Source organism: Ursus maritimus, unplaced genomic scaffold (genome assembly GCF_017311325.1).
Source record: "Ursus maritimus isolate PB19 unplaced genomic scaffold, ASM1731132v1 scaffold_29, whole genome shotgun sequence".
Lineage (NCBI taxonomy): Eukaryota > Metazoa > Chordata > Mammalia > Carnivora > Ursidae > Ursus > Ursus maritimus.
The window spans coordinates 33,569,885-33,583,186 of record NW_024425452.1 but is presented as its reverse complement, the minus strand read 5'-3'; the positions used below and the strand labels follow the sequence as shown (position 1 = coordinate 33,583,186).

The window sequence follows — 13,302 nt, the reverse complement described above, 5'->3', positions numbered from 1 at the left end:
GAAATTATTCTCCTCCAGATTGTATGGAAGCATTCACCCTGTCGTTCCATGCTTTGCCCTGGCGACAAGTGTGACAGACTACAAGAAGTGCATACTTCAGAGGACTGGATTTCAGTCCTGCCTCCCCCATTTACTAGCTGTGTAATTTGCAAAACTCACTCAATCTTTCTTCAGTTCCGTGTCCTGATCTGTAAAATGAAGGTAACAACAAAAACAACACCCCAAGTCCTAGACATCTTAGTTAATAGTAATCCTACAGCAGAATATATTTTCTGTTGAATTACTATGAAATTCTTTTCCTTTTTTTTTTTTTTTTTAAAGTAGGCTCTACACCCAGTGTGGAGCCCAACATGGGGCTTGACCTCATGACCCTGAGTTCAAGACCTGAGCTGAGATCAAGAGTCAGACACTTAACCAACTAAGCCACCTAGGTACTCCTCTATGAAAAAATTTTTTAAAAAGATTTGAGAGAGAGAGCGAACACGCACATGCGCACCGCACGTGTGCACAGGGGGAGGGGTAGAGGGAAAGGAAGTGGGAGAATCTCAAGCAGGTTCCCAATGGAGCCCAAAAACCCAGGGCTCAATCTCACAAGCCATGAAATCATGACCTGAGCTGAAATTATGAGTTGGACACTTAACCGAATGAGCTACCCAGCATTCCCCCACCCCCACTTTTTAAGTAGACTCCACCCCCAGCATGGAGCTCAATGGAGGGCTTGAACTCACAACCCTGAGATCAAGATGTGAGCTGAAATCAAGAGTCAGACGTTTAACCAAATGAGCCATCCAGGTGTCCCCCTCCCTGCCCTGTGAATTCTTAAAGGACATTTTCCAAATGTTTCCTTCTCTTTGAAATCATATTATGTAATTCACAATAACTTTGAAAGTTTGTTGGAGATTCTAGCAGCGGAGCACAGCTACTCATATACCCTTGGCCAAAGAATGGTCCTCCTCTATTACGGAAGGTTGTCAGCTTTGATCAAACACACAGCTTCAGGAGGGACACACATGAACAGTGAAGGAAGAAGAGGACACCTGCCTAGCCAGCCAGGTCAGCTGAATCAACCGTAGTGATCAATGGGGTGACAGATGTCACAGCCAGATTGCCCTCACACCCTGTAATTCATAAAACTTTAATGAATCAGACCTATAACAAAATCAAAGATGCATTATTGCTTTAAGGACTACATTTAAAAATAAATTACTTTTGATTTGTTTCAAGCATAGAGTAACATAATACCTAAAAATTTATTACACTGTAGTATAGTAGAGTCAGAATCAAAAGAATCTGATGATGCATTCTACTGTTTACTTGTTGTATGATTTAACCTAACACTATACTCCCTTCCGGCCTTAATGTATCTACGGATTAGAAGAATATGATAAATCCCTTTATTAGAATTTGTGTGGAATAACTGCTAAAACATAATGCTATGGTTTGAATGTTTGTGTCTCTGCAAAAGTCATGTTAAAACCCTATCCCCCCAAAATGATGACATCAGGAGAGGCAGAGCCTTTGAGAAGTGCTTAAGCCATGAGGGTGGAGCTCTCATGAATGAGATTAATGTTTTTATGAAAGAAATCCCACAGAACTCCACAGTCCCTTCCACTGTGTGAGGACACAGGGAGGCGGCTCCAGTTAGGAACCGGAAGAGGGCCCTCACCAAAACATGACCTTGCTGCTACTGATACAGACTTCCAGCCTTTACAACTGTGACAAATTTCTTGTTTATAAGCTACCCAATCTATGGTATTTGGTCACAGCAGCTCAAATGGACGAAGACACATAATGAAATAAATCATACCACACTCATAAAAATCATTATCGTGTTAAATTTTTAATTGTCACTAGCAGACTTACACGTATTTGTCTTAGAATATAACAATTAGAAACAAAACTGACTTATACACTAAATGAAATTATGTCATATGTTTCTAAAACTGTAAGTAAAAAAGTTAACAAAAGAAAATGGTAAGTTTTTAGACAAAAATTGTATTTTCTCCAAATAGTTTAGGAAGGTAATCCAGTATTTTCAGGATTAGATTCTTACTGCATTACAGGAACATATGAACCACAATAAAATAGAGTAGCTGGTCAATGCACAAGTTATTTAAATTTAAATCATTAAGTGTACTCATATAACAAGCTTGGCATTTTCTGTTTTTGCCACCTCAATTCAATTTCCTTTTTGGTAAGGATATCAGTAACAAGCTACTAAAGATAGTGCCATCATGCATTGTCTATAACTATAAACTTCCTAAGAAGTAATAGGCTCCAAAATAGATTAATTCATTTTCTTTAGAAAGTTAAAATATCAAGAGCATCACGTCACAGCTAATGAAACAGCACTGTACTTGGTCGTAGGCTCTTTTCCACCACCAATATTTAAAAACTGTTGGCACAGGGTCCGATTTCCCATTCTTTTATTAATTTAAGTTCCTATATATTGATTATTATTTTAAATTATGGGTTGCAATTTTTTGAGTGACTTATATATGCTAGGCACTGGACTAAGTGCTTTCATTATTACAATAACAGAATGGAATTAAGTATTATGTTTGTTTTATAGATGAAGAAACTGAATAAAGTTCTGAAATGTTGACAAAGCTTTCCTAAGCTGTCCAGTGTCTGCTGAGCCACGATTTGAACGCAGTCCATCTACCTCCCAAGTCTGTGCTCTTACTACCTACCTATATTTTCAATGCAATACACAAACTATACATACTACTATATCTATAGATATAGATACAGATATTTGCTATAGAAATCTTCAGGCCATATATTGAAGTGTCTAGAATAAACACTTTTTGTGAGGTTAAAACATTATTAATCCAAGGATGCTTGCTGACCAATCTATGACTTTGCTTACTTAGCTGCACCAGTAACAGCACCACCTTACCTCTCATAGTACTCTGATCCTTCTTCTAAGCCAGGCAGAATACCAGTTAGCAATCCTTGTAGACCAGGCTTCAGTGTTTTACCCAAAGGCAGGTAATAGATCTCATACAAACTTAGCAATGTTGGCTTCACAGACATGGCAGCATTTGCAAGAAGAGGAAATAACCCAGAACTATTAAAAAAAAAAAAAAAAACCAGAAAGAAAAGGGGGTGGGGAAAAGTACATTAACTACAAACTATTAATTCATATGTACCTACATACGTATATAAATCTTGATTTATATTTTGATGAAATAAGTTCTACTGATTGGCTCAGAATGATATCCTCTATATTGATGACTTCTCTATCCATTTAATCAACCCAGGTCTCCCACCTGAGCTTCATACTCATAAACCCAGTGGCGACCCAGCTATTTCAAAAAGTCTTCAAATTTCACAATTTCAAACTATGGCATCAACATCCATCTGGTTGACCAAAAAGCTATAAATTTAGGAGTGATCCTTGACTCTTTGAAAAAAATCTCCTCTAACTTGCCATCAATCACCAGGTTTTCTCTCCAAGTCACTCTTCAACATATTTTTTGAATATTGTAAATTATCTCCATGTCTACCAGACTTTTCCTTCGAAGACACAACCATTATATAGAGCTCAATCACCGACTCACCTGGTACCACTTCAGTATTGCCCTGAAGCACCTGTCCTCAGTAAAACCTTTTACTGGTTTCCTGTTGCCTTTCAGATACAGTCTAGTTTAATGTAGCTTTTACCATTTTTTGACATCTCGCTACTACATACCTCTGTAACAGACCACATAAGCTCACCAATTTTGCTCTTGCACCTTCTGCTCCAGCTATACAGAAGAATTCTTTTCAGTTTTGTTTTAGAACCTTCCATGCTCTTCTTTAGTGCCCAGGCCTTTCCACATGCTGCTCTGACAGGTTCAATTCCTTTTCCTTTACTTACATCCTTTTTGTTGTCAGATGATTCCTAGACTTTCAGGAATTAGCCTCAGCCCTTTCCTGGAGGAGACTGTCTTCTAATTAGACCAGGTTAGGCCCCCTATTTTGTGTTCTCATAGCATTCAATACTTATTCGAGTAAGTAATTCTGTACTTACTGAGTAATTCTAATAGGTCATTCTGTAAATATCAGAAAGCAAGGGACCATATCTTTTTGTTTACGTATCTTGAGGTTCTAGCACCAAGTCCTCTTGCATGTAAGTGCTTAACAAATACATTAAGAATCTCTTGCTCCTAGTTTATATAGTAAATAGAGGTCATCAAGAGAGAACTCCCTCAGTTTCCCACTTTTCTGCCTCCAATTTTAGGTAGTCTGATCTAAATTCTTACAGTTGAAGCTTCCTCAAAGCTACCTTCCCCATAAATGCCAGGGCCCAAGGCCAGCTTTTGCCAGGGTCCTGCTTCATCCATTTTCCTTTTTTCCCCTATAACTTCTCTCTCTCTTTTTAAGACTTTATTTTTTAAGTAATCTCTATACCCAACATGGGGCTCAAACTTACAACCCTGAGATCAAGAGGGGCGTGCTCTACCAACTGAGCCAACTAGCCAACAGTTTCTTAAAGTAAAATTGTGTTACTGAAGAGCTGAAAAAGTTGCAGGCATGAGTTATAAAAGTCTTGCAATAAGAAAATCTACTACCTCTGAAACTAGTAATAAACGATATGTTAACTAAATTGAATTTAAATAAAAGATTTTTTAAAATGAAAGGAAAATCTATCAGTTATTAGAGAATTACATGCAACACTGATTGAGAAATTCTTTTTAAGTGCTGTTCTTTGGAATGCAGTACTTATTACTATTAAAAATAACCTGCTACTGAGTTTAGATAGTGTTTTTTTTTAAAGCTTTTTTTTTTTTTAAGATTTTATTTATTTATTCGACAGAGATAGAGACAGTCAGCAAGAGAGGGAACACAAGCAGGGGGAGTGGGAGAGGAAGAAGCAGACTCATAGTGGAGGAGCCTGATGTGGGGCTCGATCCCACAATGCTGGGATCACGCCCTGAGCCGAAGGCAGACGCTTAACCTCTGTGCCACCCAGGCGCCCCTAGACAGTGTTTTTTAAGACATCCATACAGAATTTAAAGACAAAACATATATGCACAGGTAAAGCGGACCAGCAAAGCTAAAAGTTGGTTTTTATTTTTTTAAATATTTATTTATTTTAGGGTTGCCTGGGTGGCTCAGTTGGTTAAAGCATCTGCCTTCGGCTCAGGTCATGATCCCAGGGTTCCGGAATCAAGCCCCGCATGGGGTTCCCTGCTCAGAGGGGAACCTGCTTCTCCCGCTCCCTCTGCTGCTCCCCCTGCTTGTGCTCTCTCACTCTCACTCACTCTCTCTCAAATAAATAAAATCTTCAAAAAAAAAAAAAAAGATTGATTCATTTTAGAAAGAGAGCATGAGCAGGAGGAGATAAGAGAGGGGGAGAGAAGCAGACTCCCCACTGAGTGGGGAGCCCGATGTGGGGCTCGATCACAGGACCCCAAGATCATGACGTGAGCCAAAATCAAGAGTTGAACGCCTAACCCACTGAACCACCCAGGTGCCCCAAGTTTGTATTTTTATTTTTTATTTTTTTTCAAAGATTTTATTTATTTGAGAGAGAGACAGCAGGAGTGGGGAAGAGACAAGCAGACTCTGCACTGAGCATGGAGCCAGACGTGGAGCTCCATTTCACGACCCTGCGATCATGACTTGAGCTGAAATCAAGAGTGGGTTGCTTAACCAACTAAGCCACCGTAGTGCCCCTAAAAGCTTGTTTTTAAAAAGACTAACAAAATTGATAAAGCCATGACAAGATTGATTAAAGGAAAAAATAAGGTCTGAGGTACCAACATCAAGAGTGAAAGAGGAAAAGTGGATATGCATATCACAAAGAATGAAACGAGACCCCTACCTTATGTCACACACAAAAGTTAACTTGAAATGGAGTAGAGACTTAAATATAAGGCCAGAAACCATAAAACTCTTAGAAGGAAATTATAGGGGGAAAGCTCCTTGACATTGGTCTTGGCACTGATTTTTTAGGTATGAAACCTAAAGCACAAGCAACAAAAACAAAAATAAACAACTGAGACTATATCCAACTAAAAAGCTACTGCACAGAAAAAGATGATCAATAAAATGAAAAGGTAATCTATGGAATGAGAGAAAATATTTGCAAACCGCATATCTAATAAAAATTAATATAAGTTAATAAAAATTAATATAAGGGACTCGTGATGTAATAGCAAAAACCCTCAAATAATCCAATTAAAAAATGGACAAACAGACATTTTTCCAAAGAAGATATTAGAATGGCCAATAAGTACATGAAAAGGTGCTCAACATCATTAATCACCAGGGAAATACAAATCAAAAACACAATGGGGTATCTCATCTCACAACTGTTAGAAGGGCTATTATGAAAAAGACAAAGGATGACAAATGCTGGCAAGGATGTGGAGAAGAGAACCCTTGTATGCTGTTGGAGGGAATGCAAACCGGTACAGCAATTATGGAGAACAGTATGGAGATCCTTCAAAAAATTAAAAATAGAACTATAATACGATCCAGAAATCCCACTTCTGGATATATATCTGAAGGAAATGAAATCATGACCTTGAAGAGATATCTGCACTCCCATGTTCACTGCTGCATTATTTACAATAGCCAAGACATGGAAACAACTTGTATCCACTGACAGATGAACACATAAATTGTCACACATGCTTGTGCTTATGCATGGATGTGTACACACACACACACACACACACACACTCTCGCTCTCTCTCTGAATGGAGTATTATTTGGTCATTAAAAAAAAAAAGAAATCTTGCCATTTGTGACAATATGGATGGACCTCGAGGATAGCATTATGCTAAGTGAAGTAAGTAAGCCAGAGAAAAACAAACATTATATGATCTCGTTTAAATGTGGAATCTAAGAAAACCAAATGCATAAAGACAGAAGAGAATGGTGGTTGCCTGGGGTGGGTGGGGAGGAGAAGTCGGTGAAGGTGGTCAAAGGTACAAACTTCCAGTTACAAGATAAGTAAGTTCTGGGGACATAACGTAGAGGATGGTGACTACAGTTAACAATACTGTACTTGAAAGTTGCTAAGAGAGTAGACCTTAAAAGTTCTCATCATAACAAATCATAACTGAGGTTACTATGGATGTGTTAACTAAAATTATGGTATTCATTTCACAGTATATACATATATAAGTATGTTATACACCTTAAACTTATACAATGTTATGTCACTTACATTTCAATAAGGATGAGAAAAAATTTCACACATATATGAAAAAAGAGAGAGAATTAGTGATCCAGAAGTTAGGTAAGAGGAAACTATCCAGAATGCAACAAAGACAGACAAGAGGTTTGAACACAAGGAGGAGAGGATAAGAGATGGGGCAGCTAGAATGAGAAGATCTAACACATGCTTACACATAGTTCCAAAAAGGGGAGAGAGAATAGATGGAGTGAAGGCAATTTGAAGAGATTCAGAATCGATGAAAGTCACTGATTCACAGATTTAAAAATCCCAATGAATCCCAACCAGGATAAATAAAAAGATACCTCCCTCTAAATACATCACAGTAAAACTACAGGGTACTAATGACAAAAGTGTAGAAGAAAGGCTCTTACAGATAGGGTAACTAGGCAAGTCTTCTCTGAGGATTTGATAATCAGAGAAGTGGATTACAGCATTACAGGGTGAGGGAAACAAGCAAAAAATGAGGGAGAGTAAACAGAGATCTTTGTCACAGAATGGAGTAAATTGGGTGAAAAGTGTTAGGAGCTGGACGTAATCGAGATAGGCAGGGACAAAGTATATAAAACTTAAGAAGCCATAGTAAGAACTTTGAATTTTAAGTAACAGGAAGAAGTCAGTGGAGGTTCTTAGCAGGAGAATGACATCTATTTAATGTATCAAAAAGTTTAATCTGGTACTGTGTGGAGAGAAGGGCATAAAAGGATAAGAACAAGATTGTTTGTGGTAGGAGGCCAGTGACTTTGGAGCAGATGCTGCCAGTGAGGGTGGAAAGTGGATGTTCTGGAACATCTATCCGAACAATGGCTAACATTTATTGAGCACTTCCCACATGCTGCATCGTTCTAAGTACTTTATACATATTTACATTTCTAATTCTATTAACAATCCTGTGAAACTGGTAATCTTCTTTTTTGCAAACGAGAATACACACAGAGAGGTGAAGAAAATGACCCAAGATCACAGAGCTGGTGAGCGGTAAAGGCAAACCATTTCGATTCCAAAGCTTCTGCTCTTTACTGCTATGAAACAAAACTCTTAGTGACAGAACGCACATGGGAGGAAGAAGAATATGGGCAAGGAAAACAAGATACTCAGTGTAACCCTTGGATTTCAGGCTTGTGCAAGCGGATGGACAACAGTGCCATTCACTGAACTCTAGTGCACTTGCACAAGGCTTGGTTTCTAGAAAATGAGGTTGGAAGGAGGTGAGCATCAGCTGCTTTTATAGAACCACACAGAGATGGCGAGTAAGCCAGAGATTTAAAGCAGAAGCCAACACTGGTGATACCAAACTGGGCGTTTGCACTGAAAGGATAACCACGGGTGTGGATACGCTCACCTAACAAAAGAATATAAAGTGAAAATATAAGACTAAGCAAGCTTTAAGAACCACATGAAGACTGAGAAAGTAAATGCACAATATAAGCCAATACAAAAAGACTATTTCAGGTAGAGAATGGTCAACTACATTGAAAGCTGCTGAGAGATAAAGGTATCTTATTTTCTTCTCAGTGTAGTTCTCATGTTTAAAAAGGCAGAGAGTAGTGTAGCCCCCACAATTTTAAACAAAAACTTTTCATAAATGACATAGAAGAAGAAAAAGATCTTACATTAAGGAATATCCTAAATTTTTCTGAAGCACTTATATACTTGACATTGATATCCAAAAACTTCCATTAAGGAGTTTTCAATATTTTAGCTTTTACTGCACAAAACATAAAACAGTTAAAAGTATTTTTTATTTATACATAAATAATAAAAGTATTCTTACCTGTATAAAAAAAGATCTTTGGCAAGTCTCTTAGGTCCAATGATTTTGAAGATAATTTCGTATGTTTCAAGCGCCTTTCGATGAACTCCCCCTGGTAATGCTGGATGTAGGCACTGAGCTAGGCGCTTGCCTATGGTCAGCTTTTTGGGCACTACCTGGTACTTTGCATTATTTTGTAAAACCTTGAAGAAAACATTTTAATTCAGTTGAGAAAAACAAAAACATTATATCTTTTATTTCTATTTTCTAGTACAGAATTATCAAAAATCTTTATAGGACTTCTTTACCCCCTAAAAAATTATAAAGGATGCCAAACAACTCTTGTCTTAGTTACATCTATCAGTATATGCCACATTTAAAATTAAAACTGAGGATGCAAAAAAATTATTTTGTTAAAAAAACCCACTACATGTTAACAGAAATTTTTTATTAAAAAAAATCACAATATTTTGCCAACAAATTTATTCAGAAGAGAGGAAATGATTTAATTATGTAGATTTTTGTAAATCTTTAATGTCAGTTATCCTTCAATCTATTTTTGATACACTGTTTGAAAGATATGAAGGAAAGTGGATATCAACATAAATATTTAGTTGGAAGAGGGACAACCCTTGCTTTGGTATATCATATGACAGCAAGGAATTCTAATGCTTAAAAGAATCTACTTAAGATTATAATTACCTATTTGTTTTTACTAACTTAATTTCCTAAGTGGACCAAATACAACTGTATTTATTCAAACATAACATTTTTTTTTAAAGATTTTATTTATTTATTCGACAGAGATAGAGACAGTCAGCGAGAGAGGGAACACAAGCAGGGGGAGTGGGAGAGGAAGAAGCAGGCTCATAGTGGAGGAGCCTGATGTGGGGCTCGATCCCGTAACGCCAGGATCATGCCCTGAGCCGAAGGCGGACGCTTAACTGCTGTGCCACCCAGGCGCCCCAAACATAACATTTCTTTAGAGATAATGGTCAGGGTAGAATTTTAGAAGATTCTATTTTACAAACTACCCAAAAAAGATTAGTTATTTAAGTAACAAAAAGAACTTATAAGTTCTTCAAAGTATTATAGTAAAGTACTGATAGAACATTGCAGAATAAACACTCCAAATGAAAACAATATAATATGCCAGAATTGGGATTTAGAAGAAATATAAAAGAAGCCATTATTTTACAAAATAAAGAACTTAAGTTAAAAGGTATAAAATGACCTGCCAAAGGCAAGTACAGTAGAAAAGTCAGGACTAGATCTCCCAGTTTATAACAAACGTGAAGGCTCTGAGGTCTACTTAGATATACCATTTTCAATGTTCTTCCCACTACAAGCTTTTAATTCAGTCTTAAATTGAATGTAATGAATGTAAATAAAATTAAATCTATAAATGTAAAGTAAATTAAGGGCAAAGGACCAGTAAGAATACAGCTATGAGGGGCGCCTGGGTGGCACAGCGGTTAAGCGTCTGCCTTCGGCTCAGGGCGTGATCCCGGCGTTATGGGATCGAGCCCCACATCAGGCTCCTCCGCTATGAGCCTGCTTCTTCCTCTCCCACTCCCCCTGCTTGTGTTCCCTCTCTCGCTGTCTCTATCTCTGTCAAATAAATAAATAAAAAATCTTAAAAAAAAAAAAAAAGAATACAGCTATGAAAAATAGTTTTCAACTAGCTGCTTCTTTTTCCAAAATATTAATTTGAATTTTAAACTCAGCAGACAAGGGTCAATATTTACATATTTTTAATTATTTTTTTAGTAATCTCCACACCCAACGTGGGGTTCAAACTCAAGACCCTGAGGTCAAGAGTCTCGTGCTCTTCCAACTGAGCCAGTCAGGCACCCCAATATTTACATATATTTTAAGGAAAAGTATAATTACCTCTGGAGAAAATTTAGTGATTTATAACACAAAATGTTTTAATAAAAAAATTCTATTAATTCCAAATAAAATTTAATAAGTAAAATATAGCACCATTTTCTAAAAGTATTTCCGAATTGAAAAACATGTATAAATGAGGTGAAAATTTAGTATATTAATAATAAAATTTTATATTAAAACATATATTTAGACTATCATCAACAAATCTGTATTATATATAGTACATATAATCCTTGCCTGTTTCTCAACTTAAAGTAAGTTTTTCAATGACTTGCATATCCTACTTTGTATTATCTGGATACAGTAAAATGCTTTCATAAATACTGATTAAATATATAAAAAACTACTTATGTACTCAATTATGTATATTAATTTCTGCAATTTAATAAATGGCTTTTAAACATAGTTCCTAGTAAGTTTTCAGAAAGAGACTCTTCAGAACAAAAAAGAACCTAACTACTTTTAAGCATATTCATACTTTTGAATGCAATTTCTTGAGGCTACTATAAAAAAAAATCTGGGAATTTATCAAACCACAAGTGATAAATGTTAGAAGTTAACAGGTCAAACAGAAGTTTGTGCATCCAATTTTAAGATAAATCCTTGCACATTAAAAATGAAAGGGTTTTTTTTTTTTTGAAGATACAATAGTAATTATCCATAGTATGTATGAGTTGAACAGTAGTGTCCTTGGAACATATTTTATTTATTTATTCTCTTAAAGGTTTTATTTATTTATTTGACAAAGAGAGCCAACGAGAGAGGGAACACAAGCAGGGGCAGTGGGAGAGGAAGAAGCAGGCTCCCAGCGGAGGAGCCCGATGTGGGGTTCGATGCGGGGCTCAATCCCAGGACCCCGGGATCATGCCCTGAGCCGAAGGCAGACGGTTAATGACTGAGCCACCCAGGTGCCCCCTTGGAACGTATTTTAAGACAATTTCTTTACTAATAATTGTACGCTCAGCTGTTTGATGTTAAAACTTACTTGGAGAGCTCTCATTTCCTATCTTCTTCTCCACTCCATTTAATATTTAAAAGCATGCCAATTCAATAACAACTGCTAAAAAAAACCCCATCCCCCCCCAAAATCCCCAAAATCAAAACTATAGGTGTGAGGTGAGAAAAGTTTGATCTAAGTTAAGAAACAAAAAAAACAGCGTTAAAATTTAAAGCTATGAGTTGATCCATAATGCCCCATAACGGGATTAAAACCAGACATGTTAAGAGGAAACACGTGAGGTGAACCTCCAAGGCCTAAGTGACTACTCGTCACTTTTGTAAAAAATACTGACTATATCTAAGAAACGCCTGGATACAAAATTTTCCTTACTGCTACATAACATTTGTAAAGGACAGAGAAGTTACTACATTTTTTTAAAATAATATTGTTTTATTATATTATGTCACCATACAGTACATCCCTAGTTTTTGATGTAAAGTTCCATGATTCATTACTTACGTATAACACCCAGTGCACCATGCAATACGTGCCCTCCTTAATACCCATCACCAGCCTATCCCATTCCCCCCACCCCCCTCCCCTCTGAAGCCCTCAGTTTGTTTCCCAGAACTTCTCTTTCTGGAAAACAAAGAGAAGTTACTACACTCTACATGCAGTTTTTAATCTTGCTGTCAGGAACTGCAGAACCATATCTGATGATTAATTATAGAAATTTGTTAGCCCTTGGAGTTAGCATATTTGCTTCCTACTCTTGTGTTTTTAACAGCAATGATGGAATAACTATATTTTTCAAGTATTGTTGTTCTGGCCACAAAAATATGCCTTGCTATACAGGTAGGCAACTCATGAAGTAAAATAGCAGTACCAAAAGTAATTCTGGGCTTTTGTTATGTTTTTACAATTCTTTACTTCAGCCTTTAGAGAAAGCCAGTAAGTACAAATTCAGATTTCTGATTTTTACTTCTTTTTATGAAATGGATAAAATGGACATACCTTATTAAGTTTTCCAAGTGCTGATATCAAATCTGCCCATTCACTGGAATATTCAAAATTCTTTAGAGCTTTGTCAATTGCAGCTACATAGTTTCTGTATTTGGAGTCACTCAGTAATTCTAGCTCTTCTGTGTTCATCCTCCCACAGCGTCCCACTAGAGACCAGTTCCAAAGTCAGGTAAAATCATTACCTATAAAAAAGTTTGCAGAAGGAACCAAAGTTACAAAGTAAAGTATTAAAACAGGCTCATATGCTCTTGTTATAAAACTATTGGCTAACTTTAAAATGTTTCTTGAGTTAGAAGTGGTCAAAACTGGTCAGGTAGTATACAGAGTCATGAAGAACTCAAAGACTGCTTCATAGTCATCCATATGCTTCTTCCTAGAAACTGGAAATTGGCTGTGAGAATGAAGGGATAGAAAAGAATAGGAAATATTTTGGTACTTAGTTTAGAAATCATGCTATTTTTCTTTTATTTTCTGATATAACATTTGTGATGGACATACTCCTCTGCTTTGCTTTGA

The 13,302-nt window shown here is 36.7% G+C and overlaps 1 protein-coding gene across 1 annotated transcript in view; it reads right to left on the bottom strand.

Moving 5' to 3' along the window:
- DOP1A (DOP1 leucine zipper like protein A) overlaps positions 1-13,302 on the bottom strand; it is a 104,015-nt gene that overhangs the window by 57,593 nt on the left and 33,120 nt on the right. The window contains exons 2-4 of the mRNA XM_040643702.1: positions 12,778-12,968; positions 8,952-9,133; positions 2,903-3,073 (exon numbers count right to left, since the gene is read on the bottom strand). Coding sequence (XP_040499636.1) covers positions 2,903-3,073; positions 8,952-9,133; positions 12,778-12,915 — 491 coding nt within the window. The 5' untranslated portion in view covers positions 12,916-12,968. The remainder of the gene's footprint in view (positions 1-2,902; positions 3,074-8,951; positions 9,134-12,777; positions 12,969-13,302) is intronic.